Source organism: Mesoplodon bidens (assembly GCF_964165515.1).
Source record: "Mesoplodon bidens genome assembly, chromosome: 14".
Lineage (NCBI taxonomy): Eukaryota > Metazoa > Chordata > Mammalia > Artiodactyla > Ziphiidae > Mesoplodon > Mesoplodon bidens.
In genome coordinates this window covers 66520609-66545669 of record NC_138170.1, presented here as the reverse complement: position 1 = coordinate 66545669, position 25061 = coordinate 66520609, and the positions used below count along the sequence as shown (strand labels likewise).

The 25061-nt window shown below is 39.0% G+C and overlaps 2 protein-coding genes across 3 annotated transcripts in view; one reads left to right on the top strand and one right to left on the bottom strand.

Moving 5' to 3' along the window:
- Positions 1 to 238: 238 nt before the first annotated feature.
- On the bottom strand, positions 239 to 1153 carry LOC308627871 (ubiquitin-fold modifier 1-like). Its single transcript, XM_081254319.1, has one exon. The coding sequence runs from the start codon at positions 1122 to 1124 to the stop codon at positions 867 to 869; it is 258 nt and encodes an 85-aa protein (XP_081110445.1). The 5' UTR covers positions 1125 to 1153; the 3' UTR covers positions 239 to 866.
- A 5406-nt stretch (positions 1154 to 6559) lies between these two features.
- PPP1CB (protein phosphatase 1 catalytic subunit beta) overlaps positions 6560 to 25061 on the top strand; it is a 37282-nt gene continuing 18780 nt past the window's right edge. Inside the window, exons 1-3 of one of the 2 annotated variants that reach the window (XM_081254258.1) lie at positions 6560 to 6638; positions 6862 to 6990; positions 24775 to 24906. In XM_081254258.1, the coding sequence (XP_081110384.1) occupies positions 6939 to 6990; positions 24775 to 24906 (184 nt within the window). In that variant the 5' untranslated portion in view covers positions 6560 to 6638; positions 6862 to 6938. Of the gene's footprint in view, positions 6639 to 6668; positions 6687 to 6861; positions 6991 to 24774; positions 24907 to 25061 lie in introns of those variants that run through there. The other variant, XM_081254259.1, reaches the window with a different exon arrangement.

Here is a 25061-nt window from a genome sequence, read left to right as displayed (position 1 = left end):
CTTCCTTAAATGTTGGGTCTTCAGTAAGTAGAATTAGTGAGCATTTCAGTTAGCATTTCCTTGAGCTCTGTTGTGAACATTAGATCTTCTTTACAACAATACTTTTTCCCCGAACGTTATTTAGAAGTATTATCCTAATATTCTAGGATATTAGGATTTCTGTTTTAAAGGTTTTTTTAAAAAGACCAATAAAGGAATGCATAATTCAGCAACTGATGCTTCTACTTTAGTCTCAAACTCTTTGGCATGGGATACCAATGTTACACGTAAGGGGCTAGATCAAAAATTCAATTTTTGGCTATTTGAATTTTAAATTAAAATTTATAAGAACTCAAGAAGTTTGAAACCTTAAAACAAGCTAAATGATAAAAAGATAGTTATTCATTGATGTGATCCTTTATCATAAACGATATATAATGAAGAATTCAACTATTTTTGTGTCTGCAAGTCAGATGCTATCAAGCAAACTGCCACGTATGGATTGATAATCTTTTTTACATTTTTTAACTCAAAGACAAATAGGAAGATTCAGTAAATTTTAATTTTCCAAATGTTCTCAGAAAGAATGATCAGAAGCATCCTCCAGTTATAAGACACAAGTGGATAATCCATTTACCCCCAACGAACCACCTGTATGTGCTGTGAGGTAGTAATGTGATCTTCTGTGGTGATGACACCCTCAACAGAGAAGTGTCCCCTCTTCACGTGAAGAGTGTGAATAACAAGAAGGGACAGAGAGTTACCTTTCATTACTTCATCAACTATTGGTGTCTTCATAAGATTTCAAATGCCTGACTCCAATTTTACAACAATAACAATGTCAATATTTATTCTGGAAGGGGATTTTATGTTCCAAGCAGCAGAAATTAACAACTTCCAACACAATCTCTAGGAATTATTCGCAGTTCTGAACCGTGCTTTAGAAAAACATTTCCAGCAGTCTGTGCAGGATTTGTTCCTATTCCATCATTGGTAATAATTGCACCTGTTGCTGCAGGAACTTTAAATTCTTCTGCTGCAAACTTTAAGACTGCTGTAGAAGGTGTACTTTCAGGAACACTGAGTACTTTGTATGGTAGCTGCGGGTCCAACGTCAGTGTGATCTTAAAGGAAACCTTCGACATGGTGCAGCCGGTCTGGACAGAAACCTCACGCTAACCTAGGTATTTATTTTGTGATCATTTTATCTTGAAGCATACACCAGAGAGTGTCCTTAAGAGACAATGTTCCACTGAGAGAGAGAGACAGAGAGAGAGAGAGAGAGAGAGTTGGGGGTGTCAGAAGTGGGGGAAGGGGGAGGGTTTTGGCCAAGGGCAGGGGAAGAGGTATTTGGTTATACCTGGCTTTATAATTTGGGGGGCTAAAATGACTGAGGACATGCCTTATGGCTTAGCTGATCACTCTGGTGCTTGATTATTCTCTCATATGTGTATTGAAATGAAACCAAAAGTAAATCCTAAGCAAAATTCTTGGCCCTGCCTAGGTGTATAACAGGTCTAGCTCTGTACTGACAGGGGTGGCCTCCTACTGATGCATGTGTCCTTGTCTGGTTTCTCAGTATCCCTGAATTAAGCTGACTACAAAAGTCTATGACATTTGATATACAGAATGGCTGCCCTCAAGGTATATCTAGTAAAATTTAGAACTTACTGCCATTTAAGACTATTAAAGACTTGATTAAGAGGAATCATATTCATGGAAGGACAGCCTGATGAATGTTGATTCATTCATTTATAAGCTATCCTGGATTAGTCAAGGCAGCAAAGAGCTATATATCACTATCACAACCTTCACACTTTGCTACCGAAACTTATTCACTTTCACACCATATTGGCTATTGGCCAATATCAAGAGGCATATAAAACATCCCTATGAAAGTCTGTGCTGTGTTTACTAAAAGGAATCATGAAGCTGCTGTTCACTGTGTTCCAAAGTGCCTTCTTTGAGGACACTCCATAGGGACATCTTTCTGATCTCAGCACAGTGATAGTTGGGTTCTTCTGAGCACTAGTCTGGCCCAGGTATTTCCTGTCAGTAAGTACAAATAAAATCATGATTTTATTAAGACCCTAAGTCATGATTCCCCAAGTCCTTTACAATCAGGAAGTCCAATTTCCCTCCACAGACATTTCTGGAATTACCCAAGGATATTAACATGCATGTTATGCCTCCCTAAGCCCAGTGGTATGCTGGTAAATGTTTAACAACCAGCTTTCTGGTGGAAAAAGCTGATAGATTTGTAACATGTGCTAATTTCCTTGGTGTAAATACTCCTCTCACTATGGCCAATATCACTGAAGGTAGAGTTGGAAAGAGATGCATAGCAGCATTTCATTATATAGTATTTCCACCATACAGATACAGTACATGTTAACAACCTTTAGACTATACATAATAGTAAAATGTAGCAACATAAAGAGAATGTGATGAGTCTTGGGCAATAATTACCTTTGTTTTTGTTGTATTTATTTGTAAGTCTATATAATTTACTTTTTAAATGACCCTGTTTCACAACTGGCTTGCAAAATTGCCTGAAAGTTTAACAACTGGCTCTCATGAGCCAGTGTAAGCTGGCTCCCACACACCACTATCTAAAGCCACACAGGGTTGGGAGTCTAGCTAATAGTTTGCCCTTTAGTCTGTTGGCTTAACAATCCTGGTCTTATCAGGAGCAGGACCTTGGCCTGATCCTTTCCCTAAGTCTTGCCACATGTCCAGAAAGAGAGGGAGGCAGTTTCCTACATGCAATCAGAACCACTCCCTGCCAGTCCCCTGCTCTAAAGTCTGCTGGTCTCCAGGCTCAGGTGGTCTACAGAGCTGCTGCCCACCACACATTGCTGGTGCTCCACCCAGTGTCTCCTACACCAATGGCAGCCTTCTCATGTCTCTGCTTCCAAGCTGATGACTTCCCTAACTGACAACACCCATTCTGCCCATAGACCACTGCTCACACTCAGGCCAAGAACTTCCTGAGAGTCAGTATCTTGCCAAGTGAGGCTTCTCTCTCTTTGGTACCCACCTACCCTTGAACCTCATCGTGGCTCTGACTGCCTCTATTGCTGCTGCTGCCTGCAGCACTGTCTCCTCTGACCTCTGGATCTCCACCTCTTACCTCTTCCTCTGCCCTCAACCTCTTATCCACATTTTAAGGTCTAAATAAACTTTGAAAACTGAGATTCACATAAATGTGACACGAAAACTCACATAACCAAGTAGGATGAAATGGAAATGAAGAATGATCCCAATTTTACAAAATGGGTATACATCTATCTATCTATTCCCTGCTTTTAGAAAGTTCGCTGTATGCAACTTTGCTTTTACGAAGGACCTACGTGAGTATCTTTTTCCGCTAACCAAAAGAAATCCAAAGAGGATTTTCATTGTTACAAAAAAAGGCGAAAAGTAAAAATAGTGTTTAGCGTTAGTTCTGCAGCAAGCCATTACAGAGGAGAGGCACACATCAAGCACCGCCAAGTTCCTTCTCTAGGAACTATACTCAGCATCAGGCTGCCATAACTTTGAACTGTGTCTGTGAGCATCTGTGCTTTATCTCGATTTATTTTGTGCACCTGTTAGCAAGATGTGTCCTAGGGTAATTGCTTCTTTGCTTTATGACACTTCGGCTCACGAAAAGTTTCATAAGAATGCCCTACTTTCAGATAGGGGAACTACACCATATATATGTCTATATAAAGAAATATATTTATAATATAATTATATTATATATGATATAAAATATATAAATATATATTCAGAAATAAAATAGAAAAGTGGTTATCTATGGCTGGTGAAATTGTAGGTGATTTTTGTATTTTTTCTTTGTTTTCCAATTTCCTTCAATAAATACGTTTTATTCCTGGGGGGAGGGAAAAGCTGCTTTAATGGCAACTCTAATTTGAACTAATATGAGGCAAAATGCAGTCTTTATTTACCTTACATGACATGGATATTCATATGATTTTCTTTAAAAAAAATTAATGCTTCAGTTTATAGTGAGCTGTCCCAGAAGCTGCTGGGGTGTTAAGTAATACATAGTATATGCACTAAACTTCAAAATCTGAAGACGTCTGATTCTGAATTCTTATATAATATTTTGGAGGGGGATCCCACAGGAAAGTTGGTTGGGCCCCTAGTGATAGAGCTCTTTCATTTTTATAATAGTCCCTTCTTACCCAGGATTCTAAGGCACTAGAAAACCTGGTGGGGTGGGGGTGAAGGGGCATCTCCATCTGCAGGCAGTACCAGACGGTACTCAGAACCACCCTCTGAGCTCTTCTGACTCCCAGAACTCTGCTGAGACCGGCCTCTCTCTGCCCTCCTCCACTTGGGGTGATTTTCTCTAAGATGCTCACTTTCTCTCTGTGCAATCCAGTTTCCTTTGTGTGTCCCTTGTCCCTTAAATATATCTGCATATATATAAACCCTAATTGAGGACAGGGTTCAAAGTTCTTTCTCACGGGGTTCATGGGCCCCAAGAAAATTGGAGGATAAGAAGACACCTTAAGTGTTCTAAACATTCTGTTACTCTTTTAGAGGCTCATGGAAGAGATTTGGGAAAGTGGCATCCAACTCCACAAGCTGGTCTATTCAAGTCTCAGTTCCAGCTCAGCCAGAACACTTACTCCACTTGCTACTGATTGGTTGCAATTTTCCTTGGTTGCTAGAAAGCTTAGAATCATATTTGTGACTTATCCCTAGCAAACCATAGGACCTTACACCATGCATTTTACATACAATACTGCTGGTTTTATCTTATCTTTCCCACTCTCGGTTTTCTTTTGCGCTCTTTTCCTCTGTACATATTTTTAACTTATCCTACTTCATGTATTTACATAAGCTACTTTAAATCCCTTCTTCTGGAATAAAGCAGGGTATAAATAAATGGTCATTAACAAAAGAGTCTGATGAGGATCCATTTCTTCACCTCTAAAGGCCCTAAGATGAACTGGTGACAATAAGAGTCTATGAAAACTACTCCAGACAGGATTACCATTATAGCTAGTCACCTGTTCTGTGTTCACCACCAATCCACAAGCTAAATCTTGAAATGGAGAGAAAACTAGAAAAAAAAGAGATCAGGAAATCCTATCTCTGTAAGTCATCTGAACCATCATAAAGCACTTGATTGGATAATGCTTTTTCCCCCAAAAAAGCTATGATTTCTGTTCTCGACATTTATGTTGTAACACATGCATATTTAAGCATCTCAGTTCACATACACTGAGAGGGAGTATCTCACAATTGTTGAGTGCAGACTCTGGCACTAGGATGCCTGGGTTTGAATCCCAGATCTGCCATTTACTTGGTGCTAGGTATTTAACAATTCTGTGCTTCAATAAATTCCATCTACAAAGTAGAGATAATAATAGTACCTACCTCACAGGGCTGGTGTAAGGATTAAATGAAATAACATATGTACTATAACATTTAAAACAGTGCCAGAGCACATAGAGGGATCTCAAAAATGTTAGCTATTATTAGTGATATGTGAGTGGGAGAAGCACTGCCTTGAGCTTGAGACAGCATCTTGTTTGTGAGTTTCTAAACACCTGAGGAATGAGTGAAGACTTTTGGTCTGACCACTTCTGAGAACAGGCCAAAAACTCTGGCTTACCTAGATCCTTTGCGTGGCTACTCTTCCCCCTGCTTTTCTAGAGGCAGAATTCTGTGGTGGAAAGAAGAGGTGGGCAACCAACCTTCCTGAGCCTCCGCGTTTCTTTGTCCCTCTCTTCTACATACCAGATACGGTGGGAGCTGCAGGCACAAAGATAAATTGGGTTTACCGTGTAGGAGCTCACGGTCGAGTGCAGGAGATAAATGCAAAAACAATTACAGGGTGGGATGATTAAGCAATATATAATGAAGGTATTTTTCTTGTTGTTCAAAATGCACTGTGGAAAAGCAGTATCCACAGAATGGAAGATGTAAGATATGTGAAAGCGTTCTATAGAAGGCAGACAACGGTACCCATGTAAAATATTATTACTGCTGATCCTCCCAGGGCCCACTTTAACTTATTTCATGTAGGGACACTTGGGCAACCAACCTTGTGGAACCGTAGGGTATAAAATAAAACCCCTTACGTGCAACGTCGAACTGTTCCAGCAGAGTAACCCCTTCTTGCTTTCCAAACGTGTAAACCCAGTTTCAAACATGGGTAACGCAGTCCGCGTTTCCCGCTTACCGGGAACGAGGAACTGCTTGCAAAACCAGGGACTGAAACCAAGAAAAGAAAAGCAAGGCGGAAAGAGCACAACCACGTCTGCTGAGCGCCCCGGGCCCGGGCCCGGACAGCTGGGAAGCTGGAAGCCCTGCACTGCCTACGCGCGCTCTGCGTAATGGGAGCTTCCCCGGCGCACCAAAACCTGGGAGCCTCAGGGGCGCCGCCTGCGCAGCCGCGAAGATTCGGCGCAGTGGAAGTGGCGAGAGAGGGCGACGCACCTGCGCGAAGGCGGTGGCGCGGCGGCGGCGGCGGCGGCGGCGGGAGAACGAGTCTAGTGCGATTGCGCGGAGGCCGGGGGCGAGGCGGGGCCGCGAGGGAGTGCGCCGTGCGCCTGCGCGGAGGGCTGCGTGGCGCGGTGGCGGGGAAGGGCGGTGTGGAGTGAGTGGCGCTGCGGGAGGGGCCGTCGGCGGCGCTGGTGAGCTTTGCGGAGTTGGGCGGTGCCGAGGAGGAGGAGGAAGAGGAGGTGGGGGCTGGGTCTGACGCGGCCCGGTGTCTGGGGGCTCCACTTGTTTATTTATTTATTTCTCGTGGGTGCCTCCGAGTGTGTTGGCGCTCCACTGCTTGGTGGGAAGGGGTGGGGGGAGGGCCCGGGGGAAGGGGGAGTTGGAACCGGGGTCGAAACGCCGCGTGACTTGTAGGTGAGCGGTCGCCGCAGCGTCCGCCGTCGAGAAGCCCTTGTTCCCGCTGCTGGGAAGGAGCGTCTGGTGCCGACAAGATGGCGGACGGGGAGCTGAACGTGGATAGTCTCATCACCCGACTGCTGGAGGGTGAGTCGGGGCCCGGCCGGCCGCGGGGAGGGGGCTCCTCCCTCAGCCCTCCTTGTCCCTCCGCCGCCGGAGCCCGAGGGGACCCCCGTTCCCGCCCCGAGGCGGCCGCCGAGGAGGGGGCGAAGAAGCTGGTGGGCCGGGGGGAGCGGCCTCCGGGAACACGGCCGAGGGGAGGCCGGGCGTCAGGGGCTGTCCCCGCGAGCTAGTAGTGCCCCAGCGGACCTTCGGGGATCCGCACGGCGGCGCGCCGGCGGGGGTGCCTGGTGACCCTTCGCGAGGAGGGTGCCGGGATGCGTGCTCCGGGGCATTGTACGCCCGTGGGACGTGTATTTCTTCTCTGTTCTCTTTTGTGCCTTGCCCTTGGATGCCTCCGTTTCTTGTTACCGGAGTGAATTAAAAAAAATCTTCTCCTTGAGTCGACTGTTTGATCTGTTCGGCATTTTTACATGATGCTACAGGACAAACTCTATTCAAGGAGAAGATAACGTGAGCGGGAGTGGAGTCCCGCCCATGTATTATTTAGCTTTAAAGCATAGTAAGCCAAAAGTCTTTGACCGAGCTGAAGATGCACGCAAGAAATATGTAGACACGTTTGCTGAAGGGATTGGTTTTCGGGTTTGAGAATTTTAGCAGGTTTGAGCAGGATTTAATTTCTGCACAAACTTAAAAAAGGTCGATTGTAAAGCCTCTCTTGTGTTTAAAAGATATTTACAGGTCTTAGCAGCTTTTGAACTTTCTGGGCCCTTCTGTTTTTAATTGGATAGTTTTATGTTAGGGTCGGGGATTGAGGGAAAGGGAAGAGATGGAGAGGCCAGGGTATTATTCAGAGTCAGTCGCTGTCTTCTGCCAGTGAATCCCTTTACCCTAAAATTTGCGTCATCACTAGCTGCTTTGTGACTGTATAGGAAAGAAATTACGCCATTAAAAAAAATTATTGTTCTCTCTGTCAGAAACCGTGGAAGGATTACATATCCATTGTTACTGGCTTTCAAATTTCCTGAAGATAATTGTTTGCCACAGTGAAACAGTATGTACTTACATTTGGAAAATCATCACAGAAGAAGATTGTGTGATTGGGGGGCGGAAGGGAGGGCGCTAGTTCCTTTTTTCAGCCAAAGTGTCTGTATTTTATCAGTTCTCTGTGTACCTGTTGTGTAACAAACTACAGTATACTTGCTCCAGTTGTGAAAGCCTTCCAGCAGTCTAAGACTGAGTCTCTTAAGACTGAATAAGAAGCGAAGTTTTACCAGGAACTCTTGTTTGCCTTTTCCTTTACTATCAAGTTATTCTTGGGAGGCCCCCTGGTGCCTGCAGTCAGTGTTCACTGTTTAAGACTCCCTGGACTCAAACAGATGTGAACATCTTACTGGGTCTGAGACATTTGCTTTGAAAAAGTGTATGTATTTTTTTGTAGTTACGCATTGTTGTAAGAGGGAAGTGTAGCTATTTAAAAATTTTTATATCTTGTTAACTTTGGGGGAAGTTTATGCTCACCATGAACTTGGCTTGTAAATTTAAATATTTAAAAATCTGATGCTTGTATCTCAACTTCTTTATTTTTATTTTACATGAACTTACATATTTATATACTGTATAGGCATAAAACACAGCAGACTTATGTGTTTTTAAATCTTTGATATGCGATCTTTTAAGTCAGATGTACCTTTTTAAGATTATAGATAATTAAGAAACTTCACTAGTGGATTGTTCAAGGTTGTTAGAGAAAAGATATGGTGAGGAAATAGGCTAAGTGATTCTGTTTGTTTCTGTGAATTCAAATTACATACGTGTTGGGTTCTGGTTTTGGATGATCATTTTCCAGACTTTTTCCCCTTTTAAATTAGGAAGCATTTATTGACCTGCTTTGTGCCAGTCACCAGGAATCCAAAAATAAGACACAGTCTCTTCACTCAGGGAACTCCCAGTCTAAACAAGTGACTTTCAGGCTTTTTCAGCCTCCTCTCTGACAGTAAAGAGTACCATTACATGCTTCTTAATCCCGGGAAGTATGTTTGGTTTTGACCGTGCCTCCCTGGGATTCTTAAATTCTCCTCTTCTCCTTCCCTTTTCCAAAATCTAGACCTGTCCAAAGACATCCTAACAGACATGGATTTTCTAATAAATAATTGTTTTTAATATTCAAATAAGATTTCTTTTGTCTGCCTTGATTTTCAGTGATGTTACATGCTAATTATTAACTCAAATTCAAGTAAAGCTGCTTAGCAGAATAGCTATAGTTAGGTTTTTTGCTTGTTTGTTTTTAGTATTAAATGAAAGTATTGTACAAGGGAGGGGAAATCAGCAGGACTTGATCTCATTTTAAAATGTTGACTGTAGTTCCATAACATATTCTTGATTTTTTTATTACATTAGATTGCTAGTCAGCTATAACCCTTTTAGTAACTTTTATTACCAATCAGCTATAACACTTTTAGTAATTTTATGAGTTTCTTTGTGTTTTTTAGGTGGCCAAATGATGTTCATTTCCAAAGTGCCTTTTACATTTAAATTTTTTGTTGTTATTTAATGCAAAACAGTATACTAATTTATTGTTTGGATAGTGCATGTTCCTTCAGTGTATTTTCTTGAGTTAAGTTTTACTTACCACAAAGCCAAAGATGCCTACCACTCTATCCCCTTTAGTGATCCTGCTACCACATTCTTGTAGTTTATCATAGTGCTTTTGACTGGTTGTTGAAATTGAAGCTAGTTCCTATGGGTATCCTGGAAAATCCAGTAAAAGCTTTTTACTTTGATCAGCAGTTCCAAAAGGAGTTAGGATGGCAGTGGGAGTATAGAGAAATCACCTGGGGAGCTTTATTCAGACTATAAATGTTGAATTTATTTTGGAGGACTTGAAAAAGGTTGAGTAGAATCTGCTTGTTTGGGAAGGGGGTTGTGTGGAAAACTGCTTCCCAGAGGGTTGTGTGGAAAACTGCTTCCCGATGGTCGAGATTGTGCCAGCTCTGTTCCCAGCCACAGACTGTTCACAACAGTTTTATTGAGATACAATTCACATACCATACAATTTCACCTATTCGAAGTGTATAATTGAGTGGTTTTTAGTTGTGCAACCATCAGTCACCACAATCAACTTTAGAAAGTTTTCACCACCACCACCCTCAAACACAACACAACCCTGTTTTCACTAGCCAACAAATCCCTTTTCCCTTCACCACTCCTTCCAGTACTAGGCTGCCTGTTCTGGACATTTCATCTGAATGAAATCATACATTATGTGGTCTCTTGTGACTGGCTTCTTTTAACGTTTTGAAAGTTCATCTATGTTGTAGCATGTATCAGTATTTCATTCCTTTTATGGCCGAATAATATTTCATTGCATGAATATACCACATTTCATTTGTCCATTTATCACTTGATGGACATTTGAGTTGTTTCCCCTTTTTGGCTATTGTGCATAATACTGCTATGAATGTTCATGTATAAGTGTTTGCGTGGATATATGTTTTCATTTCCCTTGGGTATATAGCTGGGAGTGAAATTGCTAGGTCAAATGGTAACTCTGTTTAACTTTTTGAGGAACTGCCAGACTGTTGAAAGCCTCTTTTCTGATTAAATTGTTTAATTATGACCCAGCAGTCTAAAGATGAGGCAGTTGGAAGGAAGTGCTAGTTGATCTCGGCAACCTCAACTTCTGCAGGGATAGTGTTGTTGTGTAGACCCAAGGCCAGGTCTTTTAAAAAAGAGCAGGTTGAGGAATAGGGGAGATGGTCTGAGGGATGCTTTCTCTCTTCTCTTGCATCTTTTTAGATGAGAAGCTAGAGAAGGCATAAAGATGCTACATTGTTCAGAGATTCAGGGATTAGGTTGGTTGCTTGCTTGCTTGGTTTTCCTGTCAGTTAATTCCAGCAGGTGAGGGAAATTTTGACAGTTTGAGGAAGTAGTCCAGAGTATTTTTATTTTATTCGAAGATACAGAGCTGGGGCTTTTCTGGTAAATGTCTAAACCAAGATGAGGAGTTATTGGGATTTAGAAATCTATTTACATTTGAGTCTAGAGACAGGATTATATTAAGATTTAGGATTAGTGAGGAAGATAGTAAATTTTATCAAGTAGGTTTTTTTCATCTGATGTCTTATTATCCACATTTATCATTTAACAGTATCCATTCCAATAGTATACGTTCTCAAACAACTCTTAACAGGTAAAATAACATCAGTGTTAAGAATGTCAAGATATTTAGAAATAATTAAAATCTCAGTTTCAGAAACAACCTTGATCCTGGAAATCTTCGGCTATAGGGATGCAAGAAGAAATGGTTTGTAAATGTCAGTAGGCTTGGCAGTGGTGTGGTGGTGGAGGATAGGGATTCCCAGTTTAATCTTCTAGGATTTAATTTTGAATGAATACAAATTTATACCCTCAGGCAGCGATCACTGCTCCTCTAGCAGCTGTAAGTAGCCATTTCAAGGCTTATTCTTTCTGGGAAAATAGAGGATCAGTGAAGGTAGGAAGCCGAAAGAGATTAAGGTTACAACTCTTCTTTCTTTTTGTAAACCCTCCACCTTCCCCCAAGATTGAATATGATTACCTTTGAAGTCTTGGTTATTGGTAGGTGAAGTGTACTTTTTTTTTTACACCTCATTCTCTGAAATACACTGTACCTCAGAGATTTTCCATCTTTAAGATAAAATGAAAATCCTTTAATGGAAATTGTCGTTATTCCACAATTAGAAGTAGGGGACTAAAAATGCAGAAACTCATTCTGAAGTTAAGTAAGTACAAATAACTAGTAGCCAGTCTTTTCCTAGTTTAATGGAGGAATTCAGTTCCTGGTCTAGGTGGGTACTTGTCATGCAGTAGAAAAAGTAGTAAAAGGACAGGGACAATTGTCCTTTAATCTGCCTACCCACTATTCATGTGTATAGCAAAGTGATTTATGAGGACATACATAACCTTCCTAATAGTCACTGACCTCAGGGCTCTCCCTTCCCAAATTTACCCGCGTCTGTGCAAAGACAAATAGAGGTATTTATGTTGCGCGTAATCTGGTGGGAATGTTGCCTTTGGGTCTTGATATATGCTGGCACTGTGTAATTTGGAGGTTTTGACACAGTTTATTTCCCCATAAAAGAATTTAATCCTTAGAATGTTCATCAGACTATGCCTGAGTTCCCATCTGGTCAATTACCAAACTATTGATCAAAACATTTTCTTGCTTTTAGTGCTTGTCTAACACCATTTTAACTTCTCCCTTAATCCTACCTACTATTTTCAAGATTTAGAGAAATCAAAAGTTACTTTTCATATTTAAGGACATCTATTATATAGCTTCTCTAATATTTAGCAGTTATTATGACTCTTTTTTATTTTAAATAGTAAAACTGAGAGGGAAACTTTATAGGTACTTGTAGGTTCATCTGTGTTGTTTGAATATGTATCAAATAATTGAGCCAAAGTAGTGAAAGAAAATGACCAGGCTTCTGGAGTGAAAGTGAGAGAAAGACCTAAGTTATATAATGACAGAAAGGAACATATTTTATGAACATCAGACCTTAACTGAAATAGTTATGTGAATCCTGAATGATAACAGATATATACTCAAGTGTTTATTCAAGGTAGTTCAGTAAGTATTGATATAGTGCAGGACCATGTTTATACTCGCTAAAGGTACAGGTTCTGCATGTATTATAATTTCAGCTCTTCCTCAGTTTCTTCTGCATTTTGAGGATGATAATAGACCTGCTTCATAATGTATCTGTAACAACTAAACTGGTAGAACGCTTAGAACATAATAAAAGCTCAGAAAATGTTAGCTACTGTTATTGTTTAGTAAAAACCTGAGTATAAGGTAATAGAGGGCTTCTTATGCTGCTGAGCCCTGGACCCCTCCTCAAAGGAATTTTTGAGAAGGCTATTTCTTGTGAGGATCTAACAGATGTGTCCTCCACATTGTTTGTTGCATACAACCACTCATACATAGTATGTATGTATGTATGTATAAAACATTTCTTTCCTATTCCCATTATTCAGAATTTATAATCTGGTTTGACATATTAATGTTGGTGCTGACGGGAGAGATATTTTTAGGCAGAATTAAATGGTGAAAGGTGATTTGGTATATGCTTTCTTTTGGCTAGGGACTAGAGAGCAATGGAATTCAAACTTTGAATCTTGTGACTACTTTATACTCATAAGAATAATTGAGGACAAGAACTTTGATTTGTATGAGCTATTTATCAGTATGGTGTTAGAAATTAAAACTAAGAATTTAAAAATATTCTTTAATTCATGTAAAATAACGATAATAACCTATTCATTTTACATAATCAGAGTTTGTTTTCTACAACAAAACTAATAGTGATAAGCACATGTCTTTAATGTCTGGTTTTGTAGAAGACAGCAGAATTCTCACATCTGCTTTGCTTCAGTTTGTTTTGATACATTGTTTTGGTTGAAGTATATAAAGAAAATCTGTACTTTTACAGATAAGAAGTTGTAAAAGGAAGGAGTATTTCAATAGCCTTTTTAGATAATGGTGGATATTCTTTAATATTATACCAGAAATCGACAAGTGATAATTTCTTAAAGGTTAGTTGTAATGTAGAATCTGAAATATTGTTCTCTTACATTAAAATCCATTTATCTATCTTGCATTTTAATTGGATCTTACAGATGACTTTGTAACATGCATTGGTCATTTTGAAAATACTGGTTAAGCTGATTTATACAGATGTTCAAATGTTGACACATTTTATACAACATCAAAAAATTCACATTTGTTAATATTACAGCAAGGTATCAGAAGAGTCCTTAAGTATGAAGAAGCTGTCAAATTCATGGTGTTGGGTACAAGGTTTCCAAAATTTTAATTTTCACTAGCAACAAATACTGTCAGTTGTCTTCTTTGAAATGACAGGCTCACTTTGTTCATTTTCAAGAGTATCTGTTAAATATCTTAAGTGTGAATAACCATAGTTTGTCTCTTGTGCTTTCCAGTAAAAGAGATGTTCTGTGAAAAAAAGTAGCTAGATCAGCTTGGAACTAAAACAGTCACACGAGTGCTTTTCTTGAAGGCAACCATTGTACTTTGATATGCAACAGAAATGCTTCATGGATACTTTCCATTTCATCATGCAGAATATTAAAAAGATGTATACTTGTTGGTGGCGATGTAAGAAAATTGATTGTTTTTACTGCTTAGTCAAGGGCAAGGGCATTTTTAATTGAAAATGGACCTTTTTTGTTTCGCTGTGTGTGGCAATTTAGTGCCACTGATTTGGTTTCTGCTGAGGCGTCGGTGTTTTAAGGTGTTTTAATCACCATTGCTTTTGCACCATGCAGATGTCAACACAGTGAAAAAGGGGATCACACTCGTGAGAACCACAGGACTAGGATGCTCCCTTCTTCTGTTCCTGAAATGTCTAGTCCTTCCCTGTATCTGTCAATTTTCTTCTTTACTCTTTTTTCATTATCTATTTGTTTACTAGTTTACCTGGAATGATTTTTTAACTTACGGCAATACACAGACCCCTCTGAGAAATCATGAAAGCCCTGGACTTCTCAGAAAAGTATACATGTTCATGTGCATACACAGTATTACAGTTTGGGTTTTTATACAGGGCTCCTGAAGGCCATCTGTAGGCTCAAACCACATTAAGCAGGCAAACTTAAGATAAATTGAAATTATGGCAGTTGCCTAATTCTTTCATTTAAAACCAAAATTCCCCATTCTAGCCAACTGTAAAAATTTTCCTTTTTTTCCTTTTTTGTGGCTTAAAGTAGACTCATACTAAATATGGAGAAATTGCCGTTTCATCTTAGAAAAAAAATTTAGGAAATCTGGATTTATGTTAACTTTGCTGTTGATTAGCATGTAACTTTGAGTGAATCTTTTTGGTAGGGTAGAAGTTAAAATATTAAAGGTTAATGAAGATTACTAAGATTTCATGTGGCAGATGTAATAGTGGAATTAGGTTTTTTTTTTCTCCTTGGCATTCTTTCTGTTTTAGAGAAGGCAGTTATTAGTAAGAACTTGCTGGAGAAAATAGCAGATGGTTATTGAAGGATAAAATTCAGTGTACACACAACACAGACATATATATCACACACCATTTGTAATTTAAAAAACAAACCTGCATTGAAAAGATTTTTACATGAATATGAAATTTGAAAAATAATGATGGAGTATAATTTTTTGTAATCATGAGAAGAAGGGACTTTTGGGGGAAGAGAACATTTTGCTTAATTGAGGTTCAGAGTTAGGGTTCTGTATCATCAAAATCAACTGGAAGTGTTTCGTCTGTTAATGCTGATCTATAATGAGATTTTATGTATTTCATCTTGGAAGGTGTCTTAACACAGATAGGTAGGTACTACCGAAACTATTATCAATCCAAAAGCATGTGATTTTAGTTAAGTGATTTTAGTCATCACTTGGAAGGTATTTATAGAATTTTATTAGTTCTCTCAATATTTGCCTTTTATCATGTGATAACATTGCACATTAGTCAGTTCCAGTGAGAGGTTAGGTGGAAGCTCCTCACCTGCACAATTAAATGGATTTTGATTTATTTTGCACTAACACTGAGGTCTAAAGAATGTTGTTAGAACTGTGGTTTGAGCTTAGAAAATAGTGTCCAGTGCAGATCTGTGAGGGAGTGAAGATCTCACTTGTTTTAACATTTGACAGCCCTGGAACTGTGTAAAGCAACGTGACATTTGCTTGTGATTACAAGCAACATTAGTTGTCAAAGTGACTTAGCATAGTGTATGTTTCACACATAAGTATTTCTTCACATTTTAATTTTAGGTTGAATTATTAAGAAACATTATCAGGTTTGCAGCAAGATCTAATTTATAAAACCTACTCAGTGCTCGATAGTAGTGATTGAGGGTGATTCTCATTCAGAAAAATTTCAATATTGGCCCTCACCTCAAAAAAATCACAATGAAACTTAATCACTATTAAACCACTGAACTGCTGTGTGATAGGGCAAGTCAGGATATTCAGCTTTTGTTTCTGACAAACATTTGTGTAACTGACAATGGTTAAGTTCATGAGAGCTAATGAAGTACACCATTGATACCACTGGTTCAATAGTATGATAGATTAAAATATTTTTCCACTGAGTGATTGCACCGTAAGCTTTAAACACCTTCAATTTTCACAAGCTTTATTAAATTGTCCAACTAAGTCTTTTCCTGCTCCATGAGTATTTTTACCTCCATCAGTGTTTTGGGTTTGTTTCTTTAGCTTCTTTGAAAGTATTCTTTTTATTTATTTATTTATTTTATTTATTTTTGGCTGCGTTGGGTCTCCTTTGCTGCGCGCGGGCTTTCTCTAGTTGCGGCGAGCCGGGGCTACTCTTCGCTGTGGTGTGCCTGTGGTGCGCGGGCTTCAGTAGTTGTGGCTCGCGGGCTCTAGAGCGCATGCTCAGTAGCTGTGGCACACGGGCTTAGTTGCTCCGCGGCATGTGGAATCTTCCCAGACCAGGGCTCGAACCCATGTCCCCTGCATTGGCAGGCGGATTCTTAACCACTGTGCCACCAAGGAAGTCCCTTCGGAAGTATTCTTGCCTGTGGTTGTCCCACACAGACTATTCATAGAGGCTAACTTTTCAGTCACTTCGAATTGAGTTTTGGCTCCTCAAGTAAGCAAAAACTAAGTATTGGCAATATCTGTGAACTCATCAAGAGCCAAGGAAACCACTCAAAATCATTTTTGTTTCTTTAACTGATTATTGACGTTGCTTCCAGTGTCCTCAACCCTTCAAGAACTGTCTTTATGGAAAGACTAATAAATATATAGTCTTAAACAAGTTTATAGTCTCAGGACATACTTCTTTGGCTTTTCCAAACAAATATGATTTAATTAACTCACCATTAGTAAATGGCTTTCCCCGCTTTCTAATACATGGACCAGTTGGACGCTTACTTTCATTGCAGTCTCATTTTTATTTTTGTGAAGAAATTCTGCTGTGATGAGATTCCATTTACAATTAAAAAAAATTTTTTTGATTGTTACTTTCCTATGAGATGGGAATGTTGTGATGAAGTGCTTAGTTTCCTAATGTGAACATACATTTTATTCTTTTAGCACAGCTGTAATGTCATAAATACAATGCCTAGTCATCTAATTTAGTAACAAAATAATCCACACTCCACTAGGCCTTAGACATTCATATTTCAATTTTCTTCCTTTGACATGATGAGTATGCACTGGTAATAAAAGTAAAATAAAATGTTGCAGCACAGCAGAAGGTAGACACTGTTGAGTTATAACTGCATCTCTGCAATTTCTAGTACCCTGGGAAGCAGTGCGAAGCCATGAGGGTGCCCCATGTGGTCTCTATGGCAACTACTCAACTCTGCCATTGTATCGTGAAAGTACCCATAGGTAATACGTAAATGAATGAGAGTGGTTTTGTTCCAGTAAAACTTTACTTATGGACGCTGACATTTGAATTTCATATAATTTTTATGTGTCACAGAGTATTGTTCTTCCCCCGCCTCCCCCTCCAACTATTTTTAAAAGTATGAAAGTTACTCTTAACTCACAGGTCACACAGAAACAGGGATTGGACCAAATTTGACCCTCAGGCCTTAGGGTTTTCCCCCTTTTCTGGTGTAAACATGATTGTGCAGAAAGATTATTTTATCAGGAGCCAGGAGACCTTGATGCTTCCACCTAAGTTGAATGACTCATTTGCTGAGATAACATATGGGGTTATGGCCAGTAGTGTCTAGTCCTTGGCAAGGTATTCCTCAAAATTCTTCATATAAGCGTCTGAATTTCTAGTGTGTGCCCAGTAATCATATTTTGTGTACTTCTCTGTTTTCACTTGAGCAGCCACTCCATTGTTGAAGAGCAACCAACACAGGAAATTTTTGAGGGTTTTGATCTTTAAGAAAAGGAAAGCACCACTGTGTTCAACAGTCACTCCTGGAGGCATAGGGGAATGGACTCCAAATAAAAAGTGGCAGTCTTACTGGACTAAAGAGGAGAGGTGGAAGTCTGGGGCAACTAAAGCAGTTGAAACTTAAGTCCAAAAGAGGAGAGAATCACATAGACTCTAACCTCAAAATCTGCAGTCAGGTCCCCCTAAAGTCACTGATTTCTAAGATACACACGTGCAAGGGAAGATTCTAAGTAAACCAGAAGAAAACAGTGTCTGGGAAGCTAAAGATATATGAGCAGAGATTCCAGCATCCCCCACAGTACCAGCATGGCACAAGTTGAAGTTCAATCTTTATGAAGTAAGAGAGGCCATATTATACCCTGAGTTTTCCATTGAGACCCCCATCATGGCCACTCTCCAAGACTGAGGGCAAAATGAAGTAGACCAGCCCTCAAGAAAATGTGGGTGAGGGGCTTCCCTGGTGGCACAGTGGTTAAGAATTCTTAACAGTGGTAAGAATCTGCCTGCCAATGCAGGGGACATGGGTTCGAGCCCTGGTCCAGGAAGATCCCACGTGCTGCGGAGCAGCTAAGACTGTGTCACAACTACTGAAGCCTACATGCCTAAAGCCCATGCTCCGCAACAAGAGAAGCCACCGCAATGAGAAGCCCGTACACCGCAACAAAGAGTAGCCCCCGCTCACTGCAACTAGAGAAAGCCCGTGTGCAGCAACGAAGACCCAACACAGCCAAAAAAAAAAGGAAAGAAAAGAAAAGAAAAGAAAAAATGTGGGTGAGTCCTTGGTACTCTGTCTGCTGCTAAAGGAAGCAGCCCCCCATGGAGGAAGATGTCGTATAGAACTAGTACAGTTTTTCATCCATAATCAAATATTTCATTCAGTGAAATACTACAGGAATGCTAACAGGATTAATGGACCAAAATATCAAGAGGAGAAAAAGGTATAAATCCACAGAATTCACATATTAGACTTATCACACAGACCTGAAGATAACTGATTTAATATGCTCAAGGTAAAGAGGAAAAGAAAAATTTTATCAGACCTGGAAACTGTACGACTAAAAAAATATATTAACTAAAATTAAGAATTTGGTAGTGCATTTACTAGCAAATTAGAAACAGCAAAATAGAGTAATAGTAAACTAGGGGAAAAAAACAGTTGAGTAGAAATTATGTGGTGCTGAGAGAGAAAAAATAGAGGGGAAGTACAGAAAGAAAGCAACAGAAGACAATGGTAAAACATGTGTAATGGGATTCCCAGAAGGGCAAGAGATGTGGAATAGAGGATATATTAACCAAGAATTTTATAAAATTGAGAAAGATACCAAAACAAGATAAAAGAAGCTCTATGACTTCCAAGTGGGAAAAATGTAAATAAAGTCATATTGAGACCCATCATGGACTTAACTCCTAAAATCAAAGAAAAAAATCTTGGGCTTCCCTGGTGGCGCAGGGGTTGAGAGTCCGCCTGCCGATGCAGGGGACGCGGGTTCTTGCCCCAGTCCGGGAGGATCCCACATGCTGCGGAGCGGCTGGGCCCGTGAGCCATGGCCGTTGGGCCTGCGCGTCCAGAGCCTGTGCTCCGCAATGGGAGAGGCCACAACAGTGAGAGGCCCACATACTGCAAAAAAAAAAAAAAAATCTTAAAAGCTCCCAAAGAAGTCATTTCCTTCAGGACAATAATAAGAGTGACGGTTGATATATCACCTGAAACTACAGAAGCCAGAAATCAATAGAATGACCTCTTAAAGTGCTAAAAGAAAAAAAAAAGAATGCTAACCTAGAATTCTAAATCTAGTGAGTGTATGCTTCAAAAGTGAAGGCAAAACATAGACTAAAACTAAGAAAATTTATTGATAATAGATGGCACTAAAAAATGCTAAAGAAAGTTCATGTTGAAAGAAAATGATTGCAGATAAAAGAACTGCAGAAAGAAATGAAAGATAGCAATAAGGATAAATGTGTATAAATATAAATTAAGACTGTTTAAAATAATGATTGTGACTTGTGGGGTTTAAAATATATGGGAGCAATATATGACAACTGTAGAGCAAAAGTCTGGAGAGTGGTAAATCAGTCAAGTGCATATGTTATCTCTAGAGTAAGCGCCAAAAGAAAAAGAATATATAACTAAAGAGCTAATAGAGGAGAAAATGGAATAATAAAAGATAAGCAATTACTCCAAAGAAATGTAAGAAAAGAGAAAGGAATAAAAAACAGATGAAACAAACGACAGGATGGTGTACTTCAACTCAACTTTCCCAGTGATTATGGTAAATGTGAGAGGAGCAAACACTCCAGACAAAGCTCAGAAGACATAACCATATACTGTTTACAAGGGACATATTTTAAATTTAAGGGCACAGATGGGTAAGTAAAAGAATGAGGAAAATACATTATGCACATACTAACCGAAAGAAACCTGAGTTGGCTATATATTTATGCCAGAAAAAGACTAAGGTAAGAAGAATCGCTAGAGGGAAAGAAGAGCATTGCACAATTAAAAGGAATAATTCAACAGGATGATATAACAATCTTAAGTTTTTTAGGTATGTAATAATATAGGTCAAAAACACAAAAAGGAAAAGTTGATAGAACCAAAAGTTTGAAATAGACAAAACTACAACCATAGTAGATTAATGCACCTTTTTCAGTAACTAATAAACAAGAAAAAAAATCAGCAAGGATCTAGAAGATTTAAACAACACAGTAAAATTGACCTAATTGATACACATGGAACGCTTTACCCAGCAACTGTAGGATATTACATACTTTTCAAGTATGTATGGACACTTACTAAAATATACTGTACCATAGAGCAAATCCCTAAATTTGAAAGAAAGGAGAGATCTCAGATATGTTCTCTGAATTCATTGGTGATAAGCTAGAAATCAATAGCAGATAACTGGAAAATCCTCAGGTATTTAGAAATTAAGTAATGTAAATACTTTCACGTCTTATTGGCTAAAGAAGAAATAACAGTGAAAGTTGTAAAATACATTGACCTAAATAATAGTGAAAATATGTGTTAAAACGTTTACAGTTACAGCTAAAAGCAGTGCTTAGAGGGATACATATAGCTTTAAATGTATATATTAGAAAAAAAGCTGAACAGTAAACTATTTCAAGACAATAGAAGAATAAATTATAACCAAAAAAGGTAGAAGGAAAGATATAATAAAAATAGAAAGCAGAAATCAAATAAAAAGATGTATGATTTTTTTAAATGAAATCCTTGAAAAGATTGGTAAATTGATAACTCCCTAGAAAGACTGATAATGTAAAAAAAAATTTTTAATTTGCCAGTATCAAGAAAGATATAGGAGATATACCACTATTAAAGGAGACTAAAACGATTGAACAAATAATGCAATAATGTAATCCTCGATTGAATTCTGTACTGGGGAAGAATATGCTGTAAAAGACATGATGGAGACAGTTACTAAAATTGTAGTACATTCTTTATTTTTTTTTTAATTTTTAAACTTTTTAATATATTTATTTATTTTTGGCTGCGTTGGGTCTTTGTTGCAGTGCGCACGCTTCTCATTGCCTGGCTTCATTGCGGTGGCTTCTCTTGCTGCGGAGCACAGGCTCTAGGTGCATGGGCTTCAGTAGTTGCGGCACATGGGCTCAGTAGTTGTGGCTATCGGGCTCTAGAGCGCAGGCTTAGTAGTTGTGGCGCAAGGGCTTAGTTGCTCCGCAGTATGTGGGATCTTTCTGGACCAGGGCTTGAACCCTTGTCCCCTCCATTGGCAAGCAGATTTGCGCAACCAGGGAAGTCCCTTTAGTACATTCTTCAGATTAAAGATTTGTATAGGGCTTCCCTGGTGGCGCAGTGGTTGAGAGTCCGCCCGCCGATGCAGGGGACCCGGGTTCGTGCCCCGGTCCGGGAAGGTCCCACATGCCGCGGAGCGGCTAGGCCCGTGAGCCATGGCTGCTGGGCCTGTGCGTCCAGAGCCTGTGCTCCGCAACGGGAGAGGCCACAGCAGTGAGAAACCCACGTAATGCAAAAAAAAAAAAAAAAAGATTTGTATAAATATTAAATTCCCTGAATCTGATAACTTGTATTGTGGCTGTGTAAGAGATACTATTAGGGAATAATACTGATGTATTAAGGGGTAAAAGAGCATGATGTATGCAGTCTATTCGCAAATGGTTCAGAGAAAAGTTTTAAATATATGTATTTTAAGCATAATAAGATTCTAAATAACTTAATGCTAATAAATTTGATAATTTAGATGAAAAACTAACCTTGGCAAACTGACACAAGGAATAGAAAACCCGAATAGTCTTGTATCTGTTAAAGAAAATGAATTTGTACTTGGAATACTTTTCAAAAAGAAAATTCCAGACCCAGATGGTTTCACTGGTGGCCTAAACATTTAAAGAAGAAATTTTACCAATTGTATAAAGTCTCATAGAGAAAATAAAAAAAGAGGTAACACTTCCCAACTTGATTTCTTAAGCTAGCACAACCTTAATATCAAAATCTTATAACAAGGAAAGGAAATTACTGGCCATTATCTCTCAGGAATATAGCCACAAATATCCTGAGCAAAATATTAGCAAATTGAATCTTGCAACATACAAGAAAGATAATGTCATAATTTGGTGGGGCTTATTCTAGGAATCCAAGTTTAGCACAATCAGTATAAGTCATATTAACAGAATAAAGGGGATGAAATTATGATTATCTCAGTAAATGAGATAGTATATTCGACAGAGTTTAAAGACTTTTCATGATAAAAGGTCTTAGCAAACTAGTCGAGTATGTACAAAATTATAGCTATCATACTTAATGGTGAAATAATTGAGTGTTTTTCCCTCCCAGTTCAGGAACCAGACAGGGAAGACCATTAGCACCACTTCTATTCAGCATTGTCCTGGAGGTCCTAGTCAATTCAGTGAGGAAGGAAAATAAAAGATGTAAAGATTGGAAGAGAGGTAGAACTGGCTTTTCACAGTTGACATGATTGTATATATTTGGAAACTACAAAGGACTGTATAAATTGTTAGAATAGGAAGTAAAGTCGGTTTTCAAAAATCCGTTATTTCTATATGCTAATATTAAACAATTGGAAAATGAAATAAGAAAACACATTTACAGTAGCAGCGCCCCTCACCTCCCATCAATTTAATGAAAAATTTGCAGGACTGCCACACTGAAAACTGTAAAACAGTGCTGAGACAAACGACAACCTAAATAAAAGGAGAAATATTATGTTCGTGGATTGGAAGACTCGGTATTGTTAAGATATCAATTCTCCCTAGACTTACATATTCATTCCCAGTTAAAACAAGTTGGGGGTGAAAGGGACAAGCCAGTTTTAAAACATATTTGGAAATGCAGAAGGACCTAGATTAGCCCAGGAAATCTTAACAAAATGAGAATGATTATATTACCTGATACCAAGACTTTATTAAAAACTATAGTAATTAAGATAGCATAGTACTGGGACTTCCCTGGTGGTCAGTGGCTAAGACTCCGTACTCCCAAAGCAGGGGGCCTGGGTTCAATCCCTGGTCAGGAAACTAGATCCCATATGCCACAGCTAAAAAAAAAAAATAGCATAGTACTGATGTAAAAATACACAGGTTAACAGACTATGTAGAGTGTTTAGAAACAGACCCATTCATGTATGGTCACCTAATTTTTCTACCAAGTTAGCCCTGCAGTTCAGTGGAGAAAGGATGATCTTTACAATAAACGGTGCTAAATCAGTTGGATATCTTTATGGATAAAAGTGAACTCATACAACTTAACATCAAAAAAAAAAACCCAATTAAAAAATGAGCAGAGGACCTGAATAGACATTTTTCCAAAGACGATATACAGATGGCCAACGGGCACGTGAAAAGATGGTCAACAGGCGGCCTTGATTTATTCCTTTTTATCAGTTGACTGATAAACTGAGACCCAATGCAGCGAAATAAATTAATAAAAAAAATTTCATACCAAGATTAAGAATTGTTCCTATTGCAGAGCATTGAATCTAAGCTAGTATTCTAGATACTTAGTGGAAGATACAAAGTTAGATGTCTTTTTTTCATCTTAAAAAAATTCAAATGTTTATGGGAAGTAGGTAATTGATGTTTGAGAACTAGTACTAATGTAGAAGTTATGCTAAGTTCCTATAATAAAGGCAGTTCTGCTGATAATTGTTTTGAATTTCAGGGATGATCTTATTAACTGTCATATTTGCTTAAAACGCATTTCAACATTGGCTCTGTTTCCTCCTTGTTACTTACATATTACTATACTTATGGAATATATCCACGAATAGGCTTTTGGCGGCGGGGGGTGGGGGATGACTTTTTTTTTTAAGCCTCTCTCAGCCTGACAAAGGAATCAGCAATTTTTAGCAAGAAATTCATGGACTTAATTGTAAATGGGAAGTGATAGGAGTATATAGAAGTATAGTCTCTGTTTTCCTTTTTAAAATGAGATAGAATGGGAGCTAGCAGTATATTTAAAGAGAAAGAGCCAGTGGAGAAGGTAATGATGAGAGGAAATGATTGCTGAGTTCAGTAGGGCAAATAAGAAACTACCCGTGGACCATTCCTCCCCACTCCATCCCAGAAGTTACTGAGAACCATATTAATTAATGAGTTTTAGGCACTTGGGCTGTGAGGCTTTAAGTTGGCCACTGGAGAACAAAGAAGACCGCATTTCCATGGCAGCAGCTTTGAGGAGCGTCAGAAACTACAACAGTCGAGACAGAGAAAAGCCAGAGGTCATAGAATAACCTAACTGTCAGCCATAGGACACAACAGGATATCTGGTAGTTTGCTGCCTACGTGACTCTTCTGATCTTCAAAATATGGGCATGACTCCTTTTTAAGAATTATTATTTCATGGATAAATTTTAGAAAACTGACCATTTTATTTATTGTTTACCAGTACGAGGATGTCGTCCAGGAAAGATTGTGCAGATGACTGAAGCAGAAGTTCGGGGCTTATGTATCAAGTCTCGGGAGATCTTTCTCAGCCAGCCTATTCTTTTGGAATTGGAAGCGCCACTGAAAATTTGTGGTATGTAAATGGGTAAAGTAGGAAACAATCTCTTTTGAATCCTATATTTACATTGAAGATGACTGAGAAAACACCTAAAAATGTTAAAAAAAGGATTGCTGGTTTTATTACATTGAATTATAGAAATAGAGACTTTTATAAAATGATGTTAGAGA